The sequence below is a fragment of the Pteronotus mesoamericanus genome, unplaced genomic scaffold, assembly GCF_021234165.1.
Source record: "Pteronotus mesoamericanus isolate MK-2021 breed Mesoamerican mustached bat unplaced genomic scaffold, CSHL_Meso_final contig_101, whole genome shotgun sequence".
In the NCBI taxonomy this organism is placed as follows: Eukaryota; Metazoa; Chordata; class Mammalia; order Chiroptera; family Mormoopidae; genus Pteronotus; species Pteronotus mesoamericanus.
The window spans coordinates 12,770,529-12,796,102 of NW_026555001.1; the positions used below are offsets into that span (position 1 = coordinate 12,770,529).

A 25,574-nucleotide genomic window follows, 5' to 3' on the forward strand; every position below is an offset into this window, starting at 1 on the left:
TTTGAAAACAGTACAGCAAGAAAAATCTTGCCAATAAAATCATTGTAATGCATAAAAGAAACTTACAAAAAGCAATCATTTTGTGATTATGTCTGTGAACAACAGTCTAAGTGCATTTACCCTAATTTATTTGTAGTGAAAATGGTTTTTTTCCACTGTTTGAAACTGCTTAAAATAAAGTACACCTACTAAAGGGGAAAATGACTAAATATCTTCTAAATTTAAAAAAATGACCTATTTGATGAAAATAAAAATTCCTTTAGTAGCTTATAAAAGTATAAAATAAGCAGTCATAAAAGATATCCTGACAGTTTCCCTCCCTTTCTTTGAACAGAGATGTTCACTATCTCAAAACCCTAACATCAACTTTCTGTAACCTAGCTATAGGTTTGATGTCAATAAATTTCTTAACTGAAAGACTCCCCGCCTGATACGCAATTAAAAGCAAGCAAGGCGCTGAGTTAAACAGCTAGGTAATAGAAGTTTTTTTCAAATATATACCAATATAATACTAAGATGGTGGTTGAATCTTGCCTATGTGTTAAGTTCTTCTATCAGGTAATAAGGCAAAAGTGAGGAACCGAAGGCATTATCTTTGCAGATCTCCTAGGAAGGTGCCTCACAAGAGACCAGCACACTATCAATGAGTCCAGATCAGCCATTTTTTTCTGAATGTTGGACCTAAGTCCTCCAGCTGACCACCAGATGAAGTGGCTGGTTGCTTGTTGTTTTAAATATAGGAATCATACTCAGCATAGGACCACTCACATTTCCCATTTCACTTCACGTGAAGTGGAGGTTTGGGAGGAAACCTATATTCTTACCTTGCCACTCTTCCCTCACCCAACCTAGTGTATGTAATTGAAGTTATCAGTTGAACAGATGCATAATATAATTCTGCGGTAATAACAATGGTACCAGGAGTAGCAGCACCTATGGCAGAATTTCTCCAGTAAAATCCAGCATTTCTTCCAGAACAAATACATTTAAATCGTGTGCATGACTGCTCAAGGAAAAAAAAAAAAAAAAAAGACTGCATTTCCCAGATTCTATTACAGCTTTTAGCTGTTCTCACCAATGGGTGAGCAAGAGAGACATGCGGACCGTGTAATTCGCTAGTCTAAAAGAAGCGTGCCCTGGATTTCTCCCCTCCCCACGGGCTGCAGAATGGGACAAAGAAATTGTGCCCGGCCCTGACCACGTAGAAGAGGGTATGATGCCAGGCTGGGTAGAAGGAATCTCAGTCCTTAAATGACATCAGGGAGCAGAGCTACCCTGCCAACCCGGACCTGAGGATAAGGAAAGTTCTACCTTACTCAGGCCAATGTATTATAGGTCTTCTTTGACAGTACAGTTGAGCCTGCCCCTTAAAAATGGATATAGGAGCAAACATTTGCTGCATACTTTACAAAGGCTTTATTATCACCTCATTTAGTTGTCACAATAACTCTCTGAGGTTTGTAGATAGTATGAGTACTCCCTTTCTTAGAGATGAAAAAAGAGAAGTTTAGACAGGCTAAGTAGCTTAGCCAAGTTTAAATAACTAGAAAGCGTTAAGGCCAATAGTGAAACCAAACGTCTGTGCCAATAAGCACTGATTATATTGGCTCTCCAAGGAAATCAGATTGGACGCTCTAAATCACTACAATTGCAATGAATTCTACCGATGTAGTAACTACAAGAAAATTCTCAAATCTCTTAAGGTTTTGGTAGAGAGGTTCAGCCAAAAACATGAGATTCATAATCAAAAGGTTATATATCATGGAAAGCTGATGACATTAAAGAAAATGTAGTGTATGAGCAAAATATGACTGTTACCAAAAAAATCATTTACCTCTAAGTGTTTGTTTTAGAAACCTAAATGTAATGCTGAACTTGCAATGGATCTCAGAGGTTATCTACTCTAACTTCCTTATTTTACAGATGATGAAACCTAGTAAAGCGTTATGTAAATGACTTGAAAAGAATTAAACATTTTCAAAGTGAAATGTCTATGGTTTTATTAATGACCGTAATTGGCATTACTGAACATTTAGACAGTCAGTAGGTGACTTTTTAGAAGAACTACACCTGATAGTTTATTATATGTGAACTGAAACTATGCTTGTTTTACTTAATATAAATTATTTTATGGAGAAATACTCACTTTGTAAATAAGCAAGTGATAGTGGCTAGGCAGTGCCACAAAATGAATATTTTACATTACATGGTATGTTTGACAGCTGCTATGAAACAATGGACTTCAAAATTTTAAAGCTGATTTAAAGTTCCATCTCTAAGAATTCATGGCCCAGAAAGCCTGCTTCTATCCTCTAACAAAGGGAGCAGTTTTTCAGCCAAATATAAGTAAGCCAGAAAAGAAGCTAGTCAAGCTGTGTAAATCTGCAATTTGAAAAGATATTTTAAGTAGAGGGACTATTACCTCCACAAGGACAGAGGTCCTATCTGTCCTGTTTGTCATTACATCCTAACAAAATGTTTGGCACATGGCAGACACTTAATAGTTGTTGGGTGAATCTTCAGGGATCCTGCTACCTACTTTTGCAATAAACAAAAGTTACAACAAAACATCCTCCTATTAAGAAAAGAAAAATAAATTTTGCCTGAAAGAATGAGAAAGATCCATACCAATAATGTAGGAATAATACAAATATTCAATGCAAAAGTATTTCCTACAGGAAAGGAAAGGAAAACAAAATGAAAGGCAAGGCGTGTGACTGCTGCCTCCAGCCTGGCAGAGTGCACGGTGCTGACTCACCGCCCAGCTGACTTTAGGGAGCATGTGGTCATAATGAGTAAACAGAGGAAGAGCCTCAAGGAGCAATGATACCAACAAAGAACAATACATTCTAGAATTTAAAAATACAGCATTTTAAACAGGAATCCATTAGATGAAGAAAACAGGAGAAAAGGTCAGTGAACTTGTTATCATGGTGTGATACTATTCCAATATAAGAAATCTAACATACATATAACTGCAGTCCCAAAAGGAGAGAAGAGAAAGAATTAAACAGAAAAAAAAAAAATATGAAGAATTAATGGCCCAATTTGGAGGAAACAAACCAAGCTACAGATCTAAGAAGCCCAATTAACACGACAAATTAAACATAAAGAAAACTACATTTAGCTCTGTCATGATCAAACTGCTAAAAAACAAAGAAATCTTGAAAGCAGTCAAAGAAAAATGACACATTACATAAAGGGAAGCAACAATATGATGGCTAACTTTTCATCAAAAATAATGGAAACCGTAAGACAGTAGAACTTTAAAGTATGAAAAGAAAAAATAAAAACCTTATAGCCAGCAACACTATCCTTCAAAAATGAAGGCAAAAGAAGGAAAATCACAATTAAACGAAAACAATTCAGCTACAGGAGCCCTCACTACCAGAAAAGCTAAAGAGGGTTCTTTAGGCTGAAATGACACCAGATGGAAACTCTTAATATACAGGGAGAATAGAGAACACTAGAAAGGAAAATATTTAAATAAATACAAGAAACTATATATTTTTTCTTCTCGTTTCTTTAAAATACATGACTATTTAAAGCAAAAAAAAAAATGTAAATTGTAACACATTATGGAGATAATTATGTTAAGTATAGATGTAAAAAGATAATGCCGCACGAAGAATATAAGAATAAATGTACTTCACAGTTACAAGATTCTTACATTTTACATTGTGCAGTAAATATTAACTCTAAGGTTGCATCAGGTGATCCCTAAACCATGACTAAAAAAATTACATTCATACCCTGTACTCGTCAGCTTCAGAACTTGTCAAACCCTGTACTCGTTGCATTTTGAAGAAGAAAAAAAAAAATGTTTCAGCACTTGGCACTTGCTCAGGACTCACTGCAGTTACTAGAACTTGTATGAGTCACAACACCGCCCCTCAAGAGAAATGCTTCATCACTCGTCACTTGAAAAATTCCTTTGGTACTTGCTGGTTTTGGCACTAGTCATGAGTTCCGAAAAGAATTAACAGCACATACTGAGGTACCACTGTATATAGATATAATTTTATTTCAAAAATAGAGAACACCACACAACTCATTTCGTGAAGCCAGCCTAATTCTGATACTGAAGTTTGGGCAGTGTGACCTTGAAACTCCTTCAAGTTTGCCTACTCATCCAACCAATATTCATAATATGTACCTTGCTCCAAGTATTCCAGCAACCTGCGCCTTTGGCTTCTCTACCAAAAGAGAAGGCTCTCTTGCCAACTTTTCCTCTTCTACTGGGAGGGAATCGTACATTATTGAGACTGATTTTATTACTAGTATGTTGCTCAGATAATTTTTCTCTAGTCAGGCATCCCCTGGCTCAAAAGAACTGCAAACCTCCTTTTGAAACAACAAAGAGGTACCAGTGAACTTCTTACCACTGGGGAATGGTTAAGGCTCCATGTGACTCTGACCAGTCCTATCACTTACAGCTCTAATGGCAGCAGACAACCTGGGTTTAATCTCAGCTGCTTCAATAATTCACTTCTATGTGTGACCTTGGGCAAATTAATTTCTCAAAGCTTCTATTTCCTCTTCTGTAAAATAAGGACAATGGCCACGCATGAAACGAAGCCAGCCCCCTAAAGCACAGTATCTGCCACACAAGGGTCAACAGCTACGATCATCATCACCCTTGAGTTTTTACTTTGATTTTTCCTTTTAAGAAAATCTTCTAATTCTTCTCCTTCTATCTGAATTAAATATGCAACCATATCGCAATTATTTATTATCTACCAATATGCTGTCCCTCTCCTTGTACTTGTAGAAGAGACAGCTTTAGGTGCAAACACAGACGAGAGGGAAGAGGAAGGAAGGGCAGAGAGAGGCAGGGGGCTACTTTTTTTTGACAGTATCACATTTCATAAAACAGGTATTTCTGAATAAAAATTTAAAACAAATTAATCTTATAAACAGGAACAAATGTAATTTCTAAATTATTCACCACAGGATTCCTTTTTAAATACGAAAATAAGGGCACACTGTAAATGATTTATTAAAACTCAACTAACAGGAAACTTTTAACAAATATCTACTCCATCAAGGTAAGTATACCCACCCCTGCCTCTGGAAATATTTCCCAGTCAGTCTCTACCTGAGGAGTCAACACCATTAGCACCACGCTCTCCTCTCTACAGACACAACAATGGCAGTCTGCTTGAGGAGAAATACACAACACAATTCAAAAGAAACGGGTAAAGAAGATCCTTCAGCAACTGAACGAAGAGGATGTCGTTCTAGTTTTTTGTTTTTTTTTTCAGGTATAACCTCCACTATAATAAGTCAATAAACCAGTAACACTACATTCTAGGTGTTGCTCAGGAAAAAGAAGGAATACCACACTCAGGAAATACACCTGTTCAAGGTAATGGCAGCTGCATACACGTCCCCGCATTTTTAGAAGAGGCACTGCTGATCGGCAGCAAGGGAGAAAGATGGAAGCCTCTGAGCTCCCAGGCAAGAGAGGAGTCTACCCAGAATCCTCCTGGATGTCCCAGCTCGAGATCACAGGGCATGCGCTCCCAGCAGTATGCACTGACCCTGCAGAGAACACATGGCAGTTCTAAAAATCTACCATACATTTCACATATACTTTACCTTGCAGATGGTGTTAACCTAGCCGACAAGTAGGAAACCACTTATTTCTTAATTCTGTGCTTACTGGGAAGAACTAAATCAATCACAACACTACCACAAGTTTTTAAAAGTTACCTAAATCTTATTTTTTGTCATTGTTTTATAAAATAAATGGAAGTGCAAAAAAAATGAATGATGCAAAAAAAATTCTTCAATCTGTATCTTTAGATTTGTATATTTTGCTATACATAAAGCATAGCTCAATGAAAAAATTTGAAAAATTCACAACAATATAAAAGAAACTATTTTTAAAAGTCTCTTAGGTATTTTACTTCAAAGGACATAAATTATTTTTATTTCTCTCTGGTTTTTGTATTTCCCCATTGAAATCTAATACACCTCTTAGGGAACATGGAAGACTTAAATCTAATATTTGACTAAACCAGCCTCTAACAAAGTAAAAATCAATAGGTTAGGCCACTTTGGAACAGTCTCCTCCTTTGGTGTGTAACTTACCACAGGAAGCGTGAGCCAGGTTGCCACAAGACGGTTGTTGATCCAGCGATACCAAGATGGGTTTATAAACATCAAAGGTAAAAAAGGACCCAGCATAAAAATGCTTCCAAAAAAGCTTCCCCAAAACAGAGTGAGTATGAAGTAAATCCCTTTCCATGACACCATGATTCTGAAAGATATAAAAAAAAAAGGGTATATTTTGTTACTAAACATATAACTGCCCAAATTCAATTTCAGAATGATGCTTAAATAATCTTTAATTATAGGGCTACAGAACAGGCTCTGATAAATGATATAAGAGCTTGAATACCACAGAGGTGACCCTCTTACATGACCTACTGGTCTAACAAGTTGTTAGTACATTCGAAATTCATGCTTTCAAAAGAGTAAATATCTGACCTCCAAAAAGAAAGCTGTCTAGTTTAGTCAGCCTTTTTTTTTTAATCTGTTTATTAGTATTAACATAGACCTGTATATTTTCTTTTCCAAGATATTATCCAATACAAAATCTTAAAGTATCCCAAAGTGTTTTTTTATATCCTACTATAGCAAACAGACTTCATGGACTAAAAGCTGCAGAGCATCTTCCTAAGGGTGACTATGCCTAAAAGCGATGACGATTTTACAGCTCACTAAAAAAAAGGTTTTTAATCTAGAAATGTTAATTATTTACATGAGAATCTGAAAGTATCTTTGGTCAATTAGCCTTAAACTGACTCTTTATGAGCTGAAAGATTAAACAGAAGTCAGACTCCTCACTCTCTTTCCTAAACTATTTGCCAAATGATTAAGAGTCAGCCCTCCATATCTACGGGTCCTACATCTGTGAATTCAACCGTGGACAGAAAATGTTCGGGGTGGGGAGGAGGGAAGTGTTCTTCTGTTGCTGAAGTACACAATATAGTTAGGCCTGTGATGGTCATATCTGTATCAAACATGCACACTTTTTTCTTGTCATTATTCCCTTAACAATTCAGCGTTAATAACTATTGACATAGCATTTACATTGCATTAGGTATCATAATCTAGAGATGATTTAACATATGTAGGAGGATGTATGCAGATTACATGTAAATACTATGCGATTTTTATCTAAGGGACTTGAGTATCCTCAGATTAGTGGGGACTAATACCCATGGATACTGAGGGACAACTGTGTATTTGTGGATCCTCATAACCAGAAGAACAAAATATTGATGTTTTAAAATTAACTACTGGAAACAGAGTCTAAAATTAATCACCAAACACTTGATTTTACAACCTAAACTATCTTAGAGCAAAAATTTGGCTTACCTCAAGATAATTAAACTATTGGAAATATTAAACTATGAAAACAATAATGATTAAGAGAATAAATCCTAAGAATTCTCATCACAAAGAAAAAGAAAGAAAACAGTAATGGCCTGAAAAGGTGAATGTTAAAAAAGATATGCCAGCAATCAAGACCTCTGAATATTTATAAAGAATCACAAAAGGAAACAAATAAAATTTCAAATGTTATGGTGCTTTTAAAAATGTCAAACAACAAAATAGGTCAAATCCCTTCACAACACAGAATCAAGTTTATCTGGGTAATAAGTATATTATCAAATCTCTACCAATACTTAACAGCATCTCTACAAAATCATTCAAGGTCCAAAGAGAATAAATATCTCACAAGAACTTTTTTCCTATCTCTGAGCTAAAAAGTTGAGGGGAGAAAGTGGAGGCGGAGAGAGACCCCTGGGACGCGGCGGAGCAACGGCGGCTCACACAGGGAGGCCCAGCGCGGCCCGGGTCCCCACACACCCGCAGCCGCCCTCTGCTGGGCGCAGGCCCTCCGCTCTGCGTTGAAACGCATTATAGGCAGCTTCTCCTCAGTCTTTAATGTCACTTAACGCTTTCCTTTTCTTTTAAAGATTTTATTTATTTATTAGTAGTGAAATAGAGGGAGAGAAACATCAATGCGTGGTTGCCTCTCATGTGTCCCCCACTGGGGACCTGGCCTGTAACACAGGCATGTGCCCTGACCGCGAATCAAACCAGCAACTCTGGTTTGCAGTCCGGTGCTCAATCCACTGAGCCACACCAGCCAGGGTTAAAGCTTTTCTTAATAGGGAAAAAAAGCTTTAAACCCTAATTACTTTTATACTCTCAAAAAAAAAAAAAAAATTCCTGCACTGCTGCTACTATGTTTGAAAACCTGTAACTACCTTTTTCTATCTACTGTTCATTTCTGCCAACTGCCCATTAGCTAGTTCTATGTTTAGATACCCCTGAACGCCCTGTGAGATGTAACATGCACTCTACAATGTATTCATAGATAACTCTCCCCCCGCCCCCGGCTCCCATCAAAGGCTCTGGCATGCTTCTTCCTCACCTACTAAACTATTTTCCATTTGATGTGAATCACAACAAATATATATAAAGGTGCTGAGATACAATCTAATAAAACCTTTTCATTTTACAGTAATGAAGCTGAGCACCAGAAGATGACTTTCCTAAATCCACATAACCAGTGAGTAGCATCAAGTCTTTTCTGCCTTGCACTTTTTCCTGCAAAGGAGCTGGGAGTCAGAGAATGGAGTCAACTTGAAACATATATATTTAAACATAGACTTAAAGGGATGTGTCACATTGATACACTGGGATTACTCAGATGAACTCTAATCTAAAATTATGTTCCATCCTATTCCTATTTCTTCCCTAACCTCTCAATTGTTCGTTCATGATTCAAAAAACATGCAAATAAACACACCCACTGTGTGCCAAGTACTGTGCTAGTCATTTCGGGACACAATAGTGACTATCACAGACACGCCAACCTCTCACAGATCTGATGGTCTCTTCATTCCCTCCTTGTGAACACCTCCCTGGCTCTGCATCTAAATCAGCCCTGTTCCATGATTTCTCCCACGTCTCAAGGGTTTGGTAGACAAACATGGTTAAGAATAATGCTACACACTTATTGAAAATACCTAAAATTTTCTCAAAAACTGGCAATATCAAGTGCTGGCTAGGATGCAGGGCAATCAGAACTCACATATACATTGCTGGGGGGAATGCAAAATGGTGTGGCCGCTCTGGAAAACAGATTAGGCAGTTTCTCAAAATGTTAACTGTACATTTCCCCAGCAATTCCACTGCTGAATATCCAGGACAAATGAAAACTGATGTTGAACAAAAAACCTGTACACAATTGTTTGCAGCTGTATTATTCACAATTGCCAAAAAATGGAAACAACCCAAATGTTAACCAGGGCGAATAGATTAACAAATCGTAGTAAATCTATGGAACAGACTACTACTTAGCAATAAAGACAAACTACTGATACATGCAATAGCGTGAGTAAATCTCAAATGCATTAGGCTGAGTGAAGGAGGTCAGGCTCAATCGGTATGACTTCTTTTTTTACTGCATGATTTCATCCATATGACATTCCAGAAAAGGCAAAACTATACGGGGAGAAACAGACCAGTGGCTGCCAAAGGTCAGGGGCGAGGAGAGGTGTGAGTACGAAGGGGCAGCACAAGGGGAGCTTGGGGGTTGAGGAAACTGCTCTGTTTCCTGATCACGGAGACGGTACAAGACTATGCATTTGTTGTAACTCACAGGATATACAATTAAAAAGTGATTTTTTTTTTTTTACTGTACGTAGATTTTTAAAAGTTTTAAAATGCTATGTAACCCTTTACCATATGCTAGGCACTGTTTCATATTTCATGTATTTTACATGCGTGAACTTGTTTAACACTCACAATAATCCCATGCTATATGTATTTTCATTGCCCCACCTTTTACGTATAAGGTCATTGAGGCACAAAGTGATTAAGTAGCATCTCAAGATTAATATAGCTAGTACAACAAATGGCAGAGCTGGGATCCGAATCCAGGGAATTTGGTATCCAAGTCCATGCTCAATCTAAAATGCTACGCTATGCTTCTTTTTCAAGAGTAGATCCCTTCTGTAATTAAACCCGCACACTTTAAAAACAATTGGTCTATAAAACAAAGGTACCACAATTCTAAACCAAATTTTTAATACCTTGTGCAAAAAGTATTTCAAACTTTAGAAGCTCACAGGAACTTAGTGAAGAAACCTAATGCCCTTCTTACCTTAACATTCCCTGGTACCTGACACAATGTGCAGCACACAAAAAAACTGGGGAGGGCTAAAGAGAGGGGTTGCCAGCTTCTGCTGGGAAAGAAGCCTGCTTCTATAACTGGTAAATTAAACGTCTAATCTTTTAAAATCCTTTAAAAATAAAAAAAAAGGCTATATCACTGAAATAATTACGGTTACTGCTACCTCATATTATTATGTATTCTTTGTGTAATACTGTACTGATGGAATTCTCATAAAAAAATTTGGATAAGAAATAATCATAGTTTTAAAATGGCACACCCATTTTATTGCCAACAAGAGATACAGAACACAAAACTGTCAGTCATCTTGAAAAGCTATGCCTGCGCTTCAGTGTGACCTGAGGACTGCGCCCCACAACACTGCTGGCCCGTCAGTGAGTTGCACAGATCTCTTACCCTACTAACTTCCTAGCTCACAACGTGATTCTGATTCTGATGCTTGCCCATGCTCTCTGGCCATCTAGCGTTCAAACAATCACAATACCAAACCAAGGCAAAATAGAGTTCGGGAACCAAAACAGCCCACCTGGACTCCTTATTCAGTTGCACATATTATTCCTGAGGCATGACAATGTAGGAGGATACTCCCTGACAAGGATTAATGGAATCCATCGGGAGTACCTACATACAGTTCTTTGCTCAGCAAGGAAACGCATTTTACTTCATAAAACCTCCTTAGTTATTTTATTCACATAACAATTCCAATGTTAACCAGTGTTGCTCTCAGAGTCTAATACCGAAGCTAAGTGTGCTAAGAAAATATTGTAATTCAATGTGACACATGCTATAATAGAGGTATAACAGAAGTATGCAATGGCTATAAGAGTAGATCAAAGTACGGCCAGGTGAACTCTGCTAAAAGAGATTAAAGGCATTAGGCTCTTGGAGGACACGCGTTTGCGAGAGGAGAAAGATTATTTTAGGCTGTAACACATGCAGAGTCAGAGAAATTTGAAACAGCATGGTTTAAGCAGGGAACTCTAACTCATTAGATATGAGGTATAGGGTACACACCATGGAGCTGCTAGAAATCACAAGGACACAAGTCCTAGGGACAAAGTGCACACACCCAGGCTGCGACAGAGTGGGAAGGCATTTGACTCATGTTTTGAGGATAAATGGTAAAAGTAATACAGTACACATGGACCCAATCAGCATACAAACTGGTTTTAATGAGAGCCTTAAGAGCAAAGAGCTTCTCTGCCCTTTCAGACAGAGCGTGGGGCACGTGATCGGAAGCCCAGCACTGCCAGACGCGGTAACAGGGAGGTCGTGAGGCGCGATCATCTGCTCCAGCTCTGCCACTCAGCAGCCCAGTGATCGCGCCGTCACGTGGGCTGGGTGCCTACAGATGAGGGAGTTGGGAAAAACACTCTCAAAGGCCTACTTTTTGACTACCTTTTAAGCACCTGCTATTTAAATACTAGGCACATTATGGAAGGCTCCTGATATCTATTCATTTAACACCTAAAAGGCCAACTACTCGTGAACAACCCAAAGGTCCATGACTTGTGAGTTATCTGTAATTCTGCTGAAACTCAAAGTTGAAAGTTGAACACTGCCAAGCTGGGGTCAAAAAACAAATCATGTTTGTGCTGGTGGAAGAGTGGAGAGCACAGCTGCCTTCTAACAAACAAATCATTAGGTAGTAATAATCTGGCCAGCTGTCCAGTATCTGAATTCAATGGGCCTTTATTCTGTGCTACTTACCTTATATGCACTCGGCGGGGTGGGAGTGGGGGTGGGGGGCGAGTGATATGCCACAGATTTGTAAATTTGAGCTTTTAAAAGGATCTCACCAACATCTGCAGAGTCCCACCAGACACCCTGACTGTGGGTTCCCAGGAGTCACTTCTGCATGAACTTGCCCACCACCTTCCCCAGAAAAGGATCTGGCCAACCCTCTGGGAAGCTGAGGTCAGACTATCACTCAGAAACTCTGTGCTGGTAAGAGTCTTCATCTAATAGTGGCAATGTTAGGTTATGCTTACTTCTCAAGTTTTCAAGAACAATTATAAATATATTGCTTAGGGATACACATATCTGTTTGCGAAAATGACACAAACAAGTCTTTTAAAAACAAATAATGAGTAACAAAAGAACAGTACTCATCATGGCGGGAAGACACAGGAGGCTTCTAAGGTACTAGAAATACTCTCTTTCTTAAGGATAGTGAATACTTATGTGTTCACCAGCAATCACTTTTAAAACATTCTATCAATGGCATATGACATTTTTGCCAATCTTCACTCATACCATGTACCATATGCTGTTCTAATTATATGATGCATTAGCAACAACAAAAATATTTTTAGTGATTACCATTCTTGGTGGAAAGAGGAAAGAAAAAGAGCTTTTACTTTTTAATTCATGTTCTAGTATTACTTTTTTATAATTTAATTTTTATACAGAATAAACATGTATTACTTTATAATTAAAATGTTTTAATTACAAAGTTCTTAAGAACACAATGATTAACCCAAGTGAGAATTACCTGTCTTTGTTTTAATGCCTAATTAAATACTCTGCCATAAAAAACAATCCTTGGCAATCAGTTGAGACAAATGTATGAGACAAGTTTATAATTTTTCCAAGACGACTCCAAAATAAACAAGCAACATGTTGATCTTGATTCAAATGCCAAAAGCAAATATATGTAAGTGTGAAAACTAATGTCAATTATTCCATATATACACATGTAATAATAATAATAATGCTTATCATTATTATTTATCCTCACCCAAGGACATGCTTATTGATTTTAGTGAGAGGAGAAAGAAGGGAGAGAGAGAAGGAAAGAAATACAGATGTGAAAGAGAAACACTGATCAGTTGCGTCTCATATGCACCCAAACCCAGAGACCAAACCCACAGCCTGGGCATGTGCCCTGACTGGAAATCAACAAGCCCATGACCTTTTGGTTTACAGGACAATGCTCCAACCAAATAAGCCAGCCACACCGCCACACCTGTATATGTAATAATTATTGCAAAATGGTCACTTAGCAATGAAAGTAAAAATGTTTTAACAAACAGCTAAAACAATTATACCCTGATTATTGAGATTATTACACAATGCGAACAAACTTAACTGTGTTCGTTATTTAAATAATGTTATTTATGCACTACTCTTATAAGCTAGATGAATACTTCACACTCAGACACAATAATACTGATTTAGTTTTTACACAAACATTAATGAAATATTTATGAGCTGATTAATCTCTTTCAAATTCAATACATTTTTAAATCCCCAAATGCATGTTAATTCGCCTGATCTGATTCTGATGAGCATTTCTGCATTTTTCAGAATTTAGTAACATAAACACATCTGTCTCGCCTGATGAAACGGTATGCTTTATTTCCCAAAGAGCACTGAATTAGTTTTCAAGTCGCAAAAGACAGTGGCTCACAGATAAATTTAGCATTCGATTCCAGAAGCAAAGATTATGGTTATTATTATCTTTCTCCTCTTGCAATCTTTTATTTGTATTCTAATTGGCATTATCGCATACGTCTTTCATTGTAAATCACTTGAAATTCTTTCAGGAAGCAGAGTATTAATTAAAAACAAATTTAAAAGAATGCCACCATTAGTAGTTTTATTCACCTTTACTTATTTTACTATATTTTTTTTAAAGTCTTTCCTAAAACATAGTGCCAGAAAAATCACTAAAAATTTTTTTTTTGGAATTTATGTAAAAGATATTTTGAAGACAAAACGGTACACTCCTTTAATAAGCAAATCATTAAAAGAAATAAAAAAACAAAAATAACTTAAGACACTTTTCTGTATCCATTAAGAATTCATAAGACAGGCAGGGGAAGCTGAAATGCTAATGTATAAAGTTTGCTCTGGCACCTTTACCTGTGTGGGAAAATGACACAAACAGTAACAGGAAAGGGACAAACTAGACAATCTGATACTTCCTGAAGCAGCACAGAGAATACTATTTTCCCAAATGCAAAAAGAATGTACAAGGTAAGTAGGCATTCTAGTTAGAGAGCACTAGACAAAATAAAACCACAGTTTACCCGTTTTGATAAAACACAAGACAGTTAAAGAGCAGAATGAGATCAAACCTCAGATCCATCCAAAATTAAGCAAGGACTTTCGGCAATTAACTGGGTTTCGGTAAACAAGTTTGCTAACTGCCAGGGGGAGGAGGGGGAGTGTGCGCTGACAGTCTTTGGAACTGTATTAGGACATCAATGGTTATACTGGGTTGGCCAAAAAGTCCGTTTAGTTTTTTCCATAAAATTAAAAGATACATTTTTCATTTTCACCAATAACTTCGTTGATTTGGATATTTCAAGTATGTTGACTGTCTCCAGCTACTGGCTTCTAGTGGGGCTGCTGAATATCTTCCAATGCATAAGAGAGTCCCACAGCGAAGAACTATTTGGCCAAAATATCAATATACCAAGAAACTTTGCAAGCCACTTTTGACACATTCAAGCAGTCACAGCACTATCTCCATACGCTGCACTAATCTTTTTTGTGTTTCAGTTGCATTTTTACCTTCTTTGAAATAAAGTTTACTCTGCATAGTTTCTTCCATCTTCAATATTAAAATGGCCACACAAAAATTCACCAATTTGTTAAGCTTCTTTTAAATGCACATTGATATGACAGCTGTCACAATACAACAAAATTATTTCAAATGAAGTTAAAGACAACTAAGCACTGCTAGAGCCATGTATAGAAAAAAGCTAAAAAAACTTTTTGGTCAGTCCAATATAATGACACTAATCTCTTGAAGTTTAGTGAGGGAAGAAATTATCTATGTCAATAGTCATAGTTCTCTAAACTGCAATGTAATTCTTAAAATGTATTCAAAAGTTAACATATAAAAGATGAGAGTATGTCCTGTATGATTCTATTGATCTAAAGTTCAAAAACAGAAACTAATTTATAAGTTAGAAGTAAGGATAACGGTCATCCCATGAGGGATGGAACAGGGGTACTGATTGGAAGGGGTACCGGGGGCTTCAAGGGTTTGGGTAATGTTCTATGTAGATTTGGGTGATGGTTATACATGGTATATTTACTTTATGAAAATTTACCGAGCTGCACACTTACACTTGTATGCTTTATGTACTTTTTTATATGTATGTTATGTTTCAAAACAAGTTATATATAATAATTTAGACTGGGTACTATATAAGTAATCCAATTTCATATATGCAGTCTACAGGAAGAAAATACAAAGGGTCAATAAATCTTCAGCCTCAGTATTTTCAGAAAGTGTAAATTAAAACAACAAAACACCAGTTTTTCCCTCACAGACTGGCAAAGAAAAGCCTCCAGTGTGTCTCTGATAGGCTGGAAGTCGCTCGCTGGTGTCTGTGCCTTCACAGCTGGATGCAGCAGAACGTTCAGAGGGCCAGCCGATGAGAAGCTGTGAGAACTGCGAGCATGCCTGCCATCATGCATTCCGTCGCAGCATCCACCCTAGAGAAACACTCAACTGCAAGTATAAAGAGGTTTCCTTTCAGTGTTGCCTGTAACAAAAAAAGTCAGAAACACAAATGTCTCTTCATAGGGGAACAGCTAAATGAACCGGTACATTCAACATTATGAAACGCTATGCAGCAACACTGCATAAACGCTGCATTTATGCGTCTTAAGAAACACTGGAAAAAGATTAAGGTCAAGGTACATTTTCTAACGTGAACAGCTCTCCAAGTTACATTGCTAAGCAAAAAGAGTATACCACCATTTTTGGGAGGGGAGAACCACATCCCCTCCCCTCACCAAAAAAGCCCTGTGCTATATGGTCTATACAGATAACTGTGAATACACAAAAGTCTGTGTAGAAGGATTCACACCAATGTTACTATGGCCACCTCTACGGAGATGGAAGAGCTGGGACTAAGGATGGTGGTTAAAGAGGCACAGGCCTTTCTGTAATGTTTTAAAAAGAGACCATTTCATTTGATACTTAAATAGTAAAAAGAAAAGAAGGGAGGGACCAAGGGAGAGAGAAGAGGAGGGAAAATGCAGCTTAAGCAGAGCCAAAACAGATCAGCTTGCCAATAATGCCAGTTAGGCCTATTTTCCTGTGACCCCATGATCAAAGACAGAATGATTAAATGTTGAGGTGGAAATAACCCATACCTTGTGGGAAAATTACTGTTTGTCATACTTTAAACTCAAAGTAAATTTTTACAAATTAAAAGCATAAAACCATAAACTGAGTTAGGAATGATCAAGTACCCTAGGGAAACGAAAGCACACCAGCATCTCCACAGACCCTTGGCCTAAAAAACAGTCACTTAAAACCATCACTCAATTTACTTCAGTGCACTTATCTCTGCTAACTTGAAGTTTAAGCTCAAGGTTTGCTTTCTCTTCATGAGACGCATAAGACAACCCCACGGGAATATACTGTATTTAATCTCACATGATAAATAAGTTCTAGCAAAAAAGATAAAAGTTATTTTATTTTTTAAAGGTTATATTTACTTTTAGAGAGGGGGAAGAAAGGGAGAAAGAGAGGGAGAGAGAGATTGATACGGGAGACATCAATCGGTTGCCTCTTGTATGCACCCTGTTCCGGGACCGAAACTGCACCCCAGGCCAGGAATCAAACCAGCGACCTTTCACTTTGTGGGATGACACCCAGTCAACTGAGCCACACCAGTTCAGGGCGATAAAAGTTACTTTAAAAGTTAACAGAAAGAGAATGTTTATTTTGAACTTTACCCATGTCTACTTTAGTCAAAAGCATTCTCATAAAGAGAGAAAAAGGGGAAAACTTAAAATATCTGCCTAAATTTACCAAGTTATTTCAATCATTTCACTGAAACAGAAAATAACTACCAGTTAGAGTCATTCCACAGTCACTAAAAACTCAATACTAACCATCTTCAGGTGAAGTACTACAAATAATAGTATGAGTCTTTACCCTCCTAGGGCATATCACATGGGTGGAGAGAGAAGAAGAAATTTGAAAAGCAATGAGGGAAAGAGGGAAACAATACAAAAAAAGTGTATATTAAATGCCACATTCATGAAAAATCAGAATGTGTGACAATCAATTTGTAAAATCTTAGAAGTCTAGAGCTAGACTTAAGATCACAGAAACAGCCTCATAGATACAGAGAACATTTTGACAGTTGTCAAATGGAAGGGGGATTGGAAGAATGGGTGAAAAGGGTAAAGGAATTATGAAGTACAAATTGGTAGTTACAGAACAGTCATGGGGACGTAAAGCATAGGGAATATAGTCAATAATATTGTATTAATTATGTATTATCAGGGTGATCACTCTCTAAGTTATATAAATGTGTAATCACTGGGTTGTACACCTGAAACTAATTGTATGTCGACTGTAACTGAAAAATTAAAAAAATATTTTTAAAAAAGATCACCGTGCCTTAAACATCTTTTGGTTTAACACAGACACAGATGACTGTCTCATTACACCAATAAAGAAAGCAGGGAACAGGAAAGCCAAGGGGCCTGACCGGGGCTCTTGGCGGCCCAGCCAGCGGGGACACAGCAGGGCTAAGGCCTCCCCCCTCCAGGTGCCAGCTCCTGTTCTTTCCAGGAGGGAGGGACCGTAGATGACGGAGACGATCAACTAAAACATTCAGAGGAATGACGAAGCAAACAAGGCCTGGGCCTGGAGAAAGAACAGCACTCAGTCAGGCTAAAACAAAAGAGAAAGACAGAGAGGCCGATCTCTTGACGCTATTTACTCTTTACAGTGCACACTGTGTGGTCATTGATTAGTCTCAGGATTTCTGTTGGCTTCTGTTTCTTCCAAACTGTTTCCAACAAATGAATTAACAGTAAGCATTTTTTTAATGAAAAGTCACCATTTTTTTTCTGTGAAAATGGCAAGCACATTCACTATATTTCACCTATTTCCTGTTATTACACTAGGTTTCCTTGTAAGATGTAAAAGTTAAAACCACATACACCCACACTAAGTGGAACATTACTACATGAAACCATTTCAGAAAGACTGGTTAGTATAACTCTATTACACCTCCTACCTGTTATTCAAGACTACCTTTCTTGTTCGAATTACTTATTATGGTCCTCCAAGTGTTAAGTATGCCATATAACCCAGCAATTCCACTCCTAGACAGATAGATTTTATATAGATAAATTAAATATAGATAGATTAAATATATACACACACACACCTAAATGAAACGAAAATGTACGTCCACACCAAAACATACACATGAAATGTTCTCAGCAGCACAATTCATGATATTCAGAAAGTGGAAACAACCCAAGTATCCTTCATTTTAAAAATTAATTTAAAAAGTGGTACAGCCATCAGTGGATATCATTCAACAAAAAAAAGAACAAAGTACTTGATACATGCTACAACACAGATGAACTCTGAAAACACTACGTTAAGTAAAAGAAGCCAGTCACAAAAGTCCACATGTTGTATGATTTCATTTACATGCAATGTCCAAAACAGGCAAATCTGTTGATACAGAAAGTAGATTAGTGGTTCCCTAGGGCTGGAGGCAGGTGGAATGGGGATGACTGCTAATGAGTTTTCTTTGTTTTGAAGGTTAAAAAAAAAAAAAAAACTTCTAAATGTTGATGAAGGAACAGCCTAAGAATAACCTTAGAAGAGTTTATTTGAACCAAACTGACAATTGCTGGGAAGCAAATTTTCAACAGATTAAGAAAATGTTTAGGAGAATGGCAGTTTTGCAGCTTATTTTATACACTGTAATCAAAGGAGACCTAAGGAGGGTTACACGGGATCCACTGGTGGTAGAATAGGGAGGTGGGAGAAAGCAAAACAGGGAAATCTTTGGCTTGGGTAAAGAGTAAAACAAAGAGATGCTTCTTTTACATTGGTGGGTACAAGACAGTGAACAGTACAGCATGTCGAGAGGGTACGTGGGCAGCAAGATAGCAACGAGGGGTTCTGTGGTCTCTTGCTCTGACGGAGGTCGTGCTCTGAGGGATCTGGAAAAAAGGGGATTACACTGATATTCCAAAGGCATGTCTTAGATGCAAAAAGACAATAGAGAGGCTCACTTAGAGACTGACCTCTGTCAAGGAAGCTACTGGCCAGGACATGCCTACCCACCATGACCTGCTTTTAGTTAGGGACTTCTATGTTCACTATCCTATGTGGCAACATAGGCCTCCCCTGAGCTTGTCAGGTTTAGTATGTGGTTCCTTTCTCATCTACATAAACCTAGATAGCGGTAATGGCTGCACAACAGTAAACGGTCAAAAACCCACTGCCTTCTGCACTTGAATTGGGTGAAGTGTATGCTATGTGATTACAGCTCAAAACAAAATCAATTAACTAGCTGGGAGACCATGAAGACATGAATAACTAAGCAACTCTACCCTGGTGGTTATGAATGCTGATGAAAAACAAATTATAAAGAAAACTGCCACTTCAGAAATTAGAAAAGAACATATATACAAGTAAAGCCAGAGAAGAAAAGGGGGCCAAAAACTAGACAGAATGAAATCACTGAACAGAAAAGAGGCTAGAGAGAAACACATCAAAATGTTACCAATGGGGGTGGAATAAACCAATAATGAGAAGCATAAAATGTGAATTATACAATATAAATACACTGGTACAATGTTTTTCATATCTAAGAGTTAATAGTCTGACATCAGTAATTTTTTTCCTAATATAAATTAACAGTAGGTATTCACTGGAAGGCATAAAATACCCATTTAAGGGGGCATCCAACAAGTAATCTGACTGGACAAGGAATACAATTTTTTCTTCCTGTTTCATATTACAGTTTGTCAAAACAACACAAATTGATCATATTATTTCTAGATTCTAGAAATAATCCTATTACCTTCAATAGGACTTTTTAAAGTTACAAATTAATATAAACTGAATGCAACCACTATCATTTTGTCACATAAAGGCAACTATCATTTATAGTACTTTGTCTTAATAATGGGTACAAGCAAAATGAAGAAAATATGTAAATCAGTTTCTTTCTACAATCTAGTCTTCACACAGCAAAGCGTAGTTTACCCATAGATGATTCATGGAATGTATTCACGGGTAAACCCACTAAAATTGTATGCTACATATATTTGTATGCTATACATATATAAAAATACATATTAATTTATATATATGTGTTTTTCTGCAGAGAGGGTCACTAACTTTTATCAAGGATTTTGTAACTCAAAGAAAGTTAAGACATTGCTGCTTTAGAAAAACAACTATACAGCCTAAAATGGTCTTCTGTTGTAAAGGAATTCTGAAAATGTCCTTAACTCTCAAGAAATTATATTATGTAATTTTTATTTATAAATACATTTATGAAGTATCTGGGCAATGAGGCAGAACCAAGGATAAATCATATATAGTCACTATTCTGGAAAAAGTCTTTAAGCTGGGAAGTGAAAAAACCCACAAAGTATTGTAAGCAAAGGCAGAAATATTATAAATCATAATATAATTTTATTTGTATTTATTTTAACTAGGCTTTGTTTTAAAAATATTTGAGATGTCTATTATTTAATATCTCACATATGAATGAAATCAAATAATTTTTATTCAAATTGTTTCAGATTGAATGCATTAATATTGCTGGTATTCTACAGCATGGAATTCTGGGTGAGTGCTACCAATGTATAAAACAGTTTTTTCTGCCTTATTCTGAAAAACAATCACTGGGTTTTGGTTCATGTGTAAAAGTATATTTTGTACAAATAATAACAAGGTTTTTATCTGGAACATCTCCTTTGTTATTAAAACATTACTTCTGTGACCTTTTTCTTCCCTAAACTTGCAAAAGTCAAAATAAATAACAGGTGGAGGATGACTCCAGAACTCTCCCCATGTGTTTTAAGGTGTTTCAGGTAGCATGTTGTTACCATTAATAAATAAAAACGCAGGTGGAGAAATATGAATGCCAATAAAAATATTTCATTTGGTAACAAAAGCTCATGAGGACTTAAGAATAGCAACGATGTTTATAGGATTTTTAAAAAAATTTCTATAGAACTTACAAATGTAATTAGTAGATGAACAAAAGGAGGTTGTTTTCAGAACAGTATAATGTGTAAATTACAAAAGCTATCTCTAAAACTTTATTCTAAAATGACACTGCCTATAAACTCATCTGTAATGGAAAGTCGATTGAAGAGGGCTTTAGAGATAACTTGTTCAATTGGTTTGCTTATCTTTTTGACATTCAAACTCTTGATTCAAAAATCTCACCGAGATACTGGTGCCCACACTCTGAAGGACAGCATGCAGGCTGCCCTGTCTTGGACGTACACAGGCGATCATTTGATGTATTCTGACTGGCTAGTTTTTGTTCGTTTTTACTTTATATTTATAGTAACAACATCATGCAGCCAAAAAACAGTTCTTACCAAGAAGTCCCATACATAAAACAGGAGCGGAGCAGCTCGGCTCACAGCGGTCCTCCGCCCCCAGACCTGACTCCCCACCGTGACCCGGACCTCTCTCCCCTCCCTCAGGGGCATTCAAGAGCGTCAAATGGAACCAGGAGCCCAGGCAAACTCTTCATATCCCAGATGATGCAACAGGGGTCGAGATTCACTTCCCTCACTGCTAAGAGAATTACGTGTCTAGACTGCCTGGGAGTTTGTTGGCTCCTCAGATGATCCTCACATAAAATTAATCGCAAATTCACAATATTTTTGAGATAAAAGGGGCCTTAGGGCAGGCCAGGACTTCTATCAGTTTAGTCCATGCTGCCTCTGTTTTTCAGAGGTTGTTAACAGATACAGGAGAGTGAAAAATACAATATGAAGGGCTTACATAAAATATTCCTAATCTCAAACCTCTGGAAGTAGGTAAAAGTATACCCATTTTACAGTTGGATAAAGTGAGCTCGGAAACTTTCAAACATGCCCAGGCTATAAAACTGGCAAAGCTGTGGCAAAGCTAGGATTCAAACTGGCATCCATTTGCCTCCAAAGCTTGTACTCTTTCCAATAAAACACATTATGTTTGGGTAGCACAAATGTCAGACTAAAAGAGAAAGTGGGACTCCATGATCCAGGCAGAGGAAAACCCAAAATTGTATCAAAGTCGTTAGCACCCTACTCACACGAGCACCCTAAGTTAATTAGCAGCACTGAAATGGGGTTATAAAGAGTCTGGCTGCCAATACAGTAAGGAAAAAAAAGAAACAAAGTAATCATAAGGCCCACAAAGCAAAGCCATGTTTAAATTAATGAGGCATAGCTGCTGAATGTACAGAAAGTTTCATAAGTACATATTCAGGAAATTGGTAATGAGAAAAGGAATTGTTGCATTTAAGCAAAAGCAAAAAGTCCAAAAAGAAAAAAAAAATTAGAGTCAGAAGGCTCCAGAAAAGAGTAAACTACACTCTTCTTAAAAATTTTTATTTAAATTATACTCTTCTTTAAAATAAACTATTTACCAAGAAATGTCTTTCGTTTTTCATTTAACAAAACACCACAAAAGTATTAGTTCTTAGTGCGAAATCTACCATTTAAATAAACAAAATTTCAGTTTTTCTCTAAAACATCACTGACCTTGATTACCTGGAATGTTGATGAAAAAAGGATTCAATGTATATGCTAAAGTCGAAAGTATCAAAGTTAAGTTATTACAGAATTCCACATAAACTTCAAAAGCAACATAGGGGACAACTAAAGAAATTACATGATGCACGTGTAGAGAAACCTGACCTGGTGTCGGGGCGCTTCGTATCGTGTTCCTCCCCAAGCACCTGTGGAAACCCCAGAACACGAGGGAGGGTTGAGATGGCAGGATAAACACAGTGCATTTCCCCTGAGTCAACTCTACGGTGTTCTGGAAATAGTATTTTTACCTTCAATACAAGCACATATGGTAGGTTATAAAATTCTCATGGAACCTATAATCCAGCAGGGGACTCCAACACTCAAATATGTAAACAGCTATAATAGAGGCTATGAAAGAAAATAATAAACGCTGTGTGCTCTTCTAAAAAGGCCAGACAAGTCTTCCTTGACTAAGTGAAGTAATGAAGCTAACTAGAACACCGCGGTATTGGTTTTGGCTTTTTGGTTGTGTATTTACTTGGGGATGGGCCCGTGGAGATGGGGCTGAGCAGACGGGAGGCAGGAGCTGGGGAGGGGACAATGTGTGCCATCCCATGTCCCCAAGGCAGGGAGGTGCAGTTCAGGAAATGAAGATTCAAATTAGAGTTTTCATTATAACAACGTACCGACGTATAGAACATAACTATGATGTCAGATGCGTTCTAGACTTATCAGGGTGATCGGATCATAATTTATCTAAATGGCTAATGACCGTGTTGTACACCTGAAATATCAACTGTAATTGAAAAGTAAATTTAAAATACATAATAATAATAATCATATACAAACTGCAGAGTATTAAAATAGGACCGCATTCTCTTTATAATCTTGGAGAGGGAGGATGTTAACACAAATCCACTGAATTTGCATATCACACAATACACCGCTTTGCTTACATTCCCTCATTTGACCCTGTGGCAACCTGTTCGAGAGAAAATGCAGGAATTTTACAGATGAAGGAATGAGTTTATGCCCAAGGTCAATAAAGCCAGAACCCAAGGGCGTTGAAGGTGGCTATGAACTTACAAGGTGTCCTCCAGAGTTATTACATGTGGCCATGTATCTGCCACCTACACGCTATCCAACAGAAAGACCCCAGGTAACTTCGTGTACTACCTGGGAGGCCTCTGTGTGCCGAAGGTTAGAGATACAGAGGTGCTGTCACTACATCACAGAGCTTCCCTTAGCCAACAGATTAATTCAGAAAGAGTAGGCCCAATATATAATTTGTATTCCACAGCAAGTAGCAAGTCAAGAGTAACACCCAGCTAACTACTTCATTTAAAAATGAAAAATGGTTTCATAGAGTTCTTTAGAAAAACCCTGAAACGAGTTAAGTTTTGTACCTACTGACTGCGTCTGCAGTACCCCTGGATTCATCGCCCCAGGGTTCCTTCCCCTCCCGTAAGGGGTGGCTTCAGAAGCACAAGCAAGGGCAGCACAGCAGATCTTGAAACCTGGGTTCCCTGTTCCAACTCTTCTACTAACCACGCTTCTGTAATTCTGAGAAGGTCATAATACCAAGTCTGGTCATCCGACACCCCCTCCTCTGCCTTTCTGTCCCACCCCTTACTTCTTCCCCCATGAAATGGGAAGGCTGGGCCTAGATCATGGCTGTCCACAGAACAGCATTCCCCTATAAGCAATTTAGAAATTTTTTTTTTTGTCTTCTAGCATACCCATACCTCATATTGCATTTTATTTTCCTTTTGTTTTTCCTTTATATTACAGTTTGGGAATTATATTGAATTATTTTAATTATGTGGGTAAAAAATTCACTAACTGCGAATTTAATTCCAGGACACTAAAGAGAATATCACAAAATATTTATTATGAAAAGGGAGCTTTGGGTTAGATAGAATTAATAATTAATTGACTAGAAGATCTTAAAGGTTCTTTCCAGTCCTATAATTTACTGATTCTATTAATATTCTGAACACTAATAATGAATGACAAAGACAGTGTACATGATGATTTGTGGGCGAGAACAAAAAATACTAAATCTGCCTCTGCACTTGATTAAATAATTAAATTTGTAGAATAGCAATTCTATTCCATCACCTAGGATGTTATTTATTGGAATACTGTGTACTTTACTATTAAGAAAAAGAAAAAAAGGTTAAAAAGTCACTATTTACTTTTAAGAGAAAAAGGTAAAAAAAATACTGTGTACTTTTGCTTTTAAGAAAAAGAAAAAAAGGTTAAAAAAACCACTTAGGGATACAAGTTCAAAAGGAAGTCCTGCCTTGGCCAGGTGGCTAGTGTGGTTGGAATGTCATCCCCTACACCAAAAGGTTGAGGTTCGATCCCCAGTCAAGGCACATGCCTACACTGTGGGCTCGACGCCCAGACAGGCCTTGTGTGGGAGGCAACCATCGATGCTTCTCTCTCACATCAATGTTTCTTTCTCTCTCCCTTCCTCTCTCTCTAAAATCAATAAATATGTCCTTGGGTGAGGATTTAAAAAAAAAAAAAAAAAAAAAAAGGGAAGCCCTGAAGTTGGTGAAGATTCAGTCCTTATGCCCCAATTATCGATTTAAAAAATATTTTATGTAATGAGTGTCATGTGAAATGAATCCTTAAATATCAAGATAAAGTTACACAGATTCGGTGCATTCCCTTCCAACCCAAAACAGAGAAATTGTGACACATTTCGAATGACATTGATCAAAAATTATTAAAACAGAAAAGTGATGCTGTAAGGACCAACCTTGGCACTCCTGGGAGCGCGGGGGTCGGAGGGACGGAGGAGAAGATCCAGGCGTCAAGAGGACATGACACTCATTTA

The 25,574-nt window shown here is 37.4% G+C and overlaps 1 protein-coding gene across 3 annotated transcripts in view; it reads right to left on the reverse strand.

Moving 5' to 3' along the window:
* Window positions 1–25,574, reverse strand: part of LCLAT1 (lysocardiolipin acyltransferase 1) — a 152,393-nt gene that overhangs the window by 89,739 nt on the left and 37,080 nt on the right. For 2 of the 3 annotated variants that reach the window (XM_054568255.1, XM_054568265.1), the window contains exon 2: window positions 6,097–6,265. In XM_054568255.1, the coding sequence (XP_054424230.1) occupies window positions 6,097–6,261 (165 nt within the window). In that variant the 5' untranslated portion in view covers window positions 6,262–6,265. Of the gene's footprint in view, window positions 1–6,096; window positions 6,266–14,256; window positions 14,299–25,574 lie in introns of those variants that run through there. The other variant, XM_054568273.1, reaches the window with a different exon arrangement.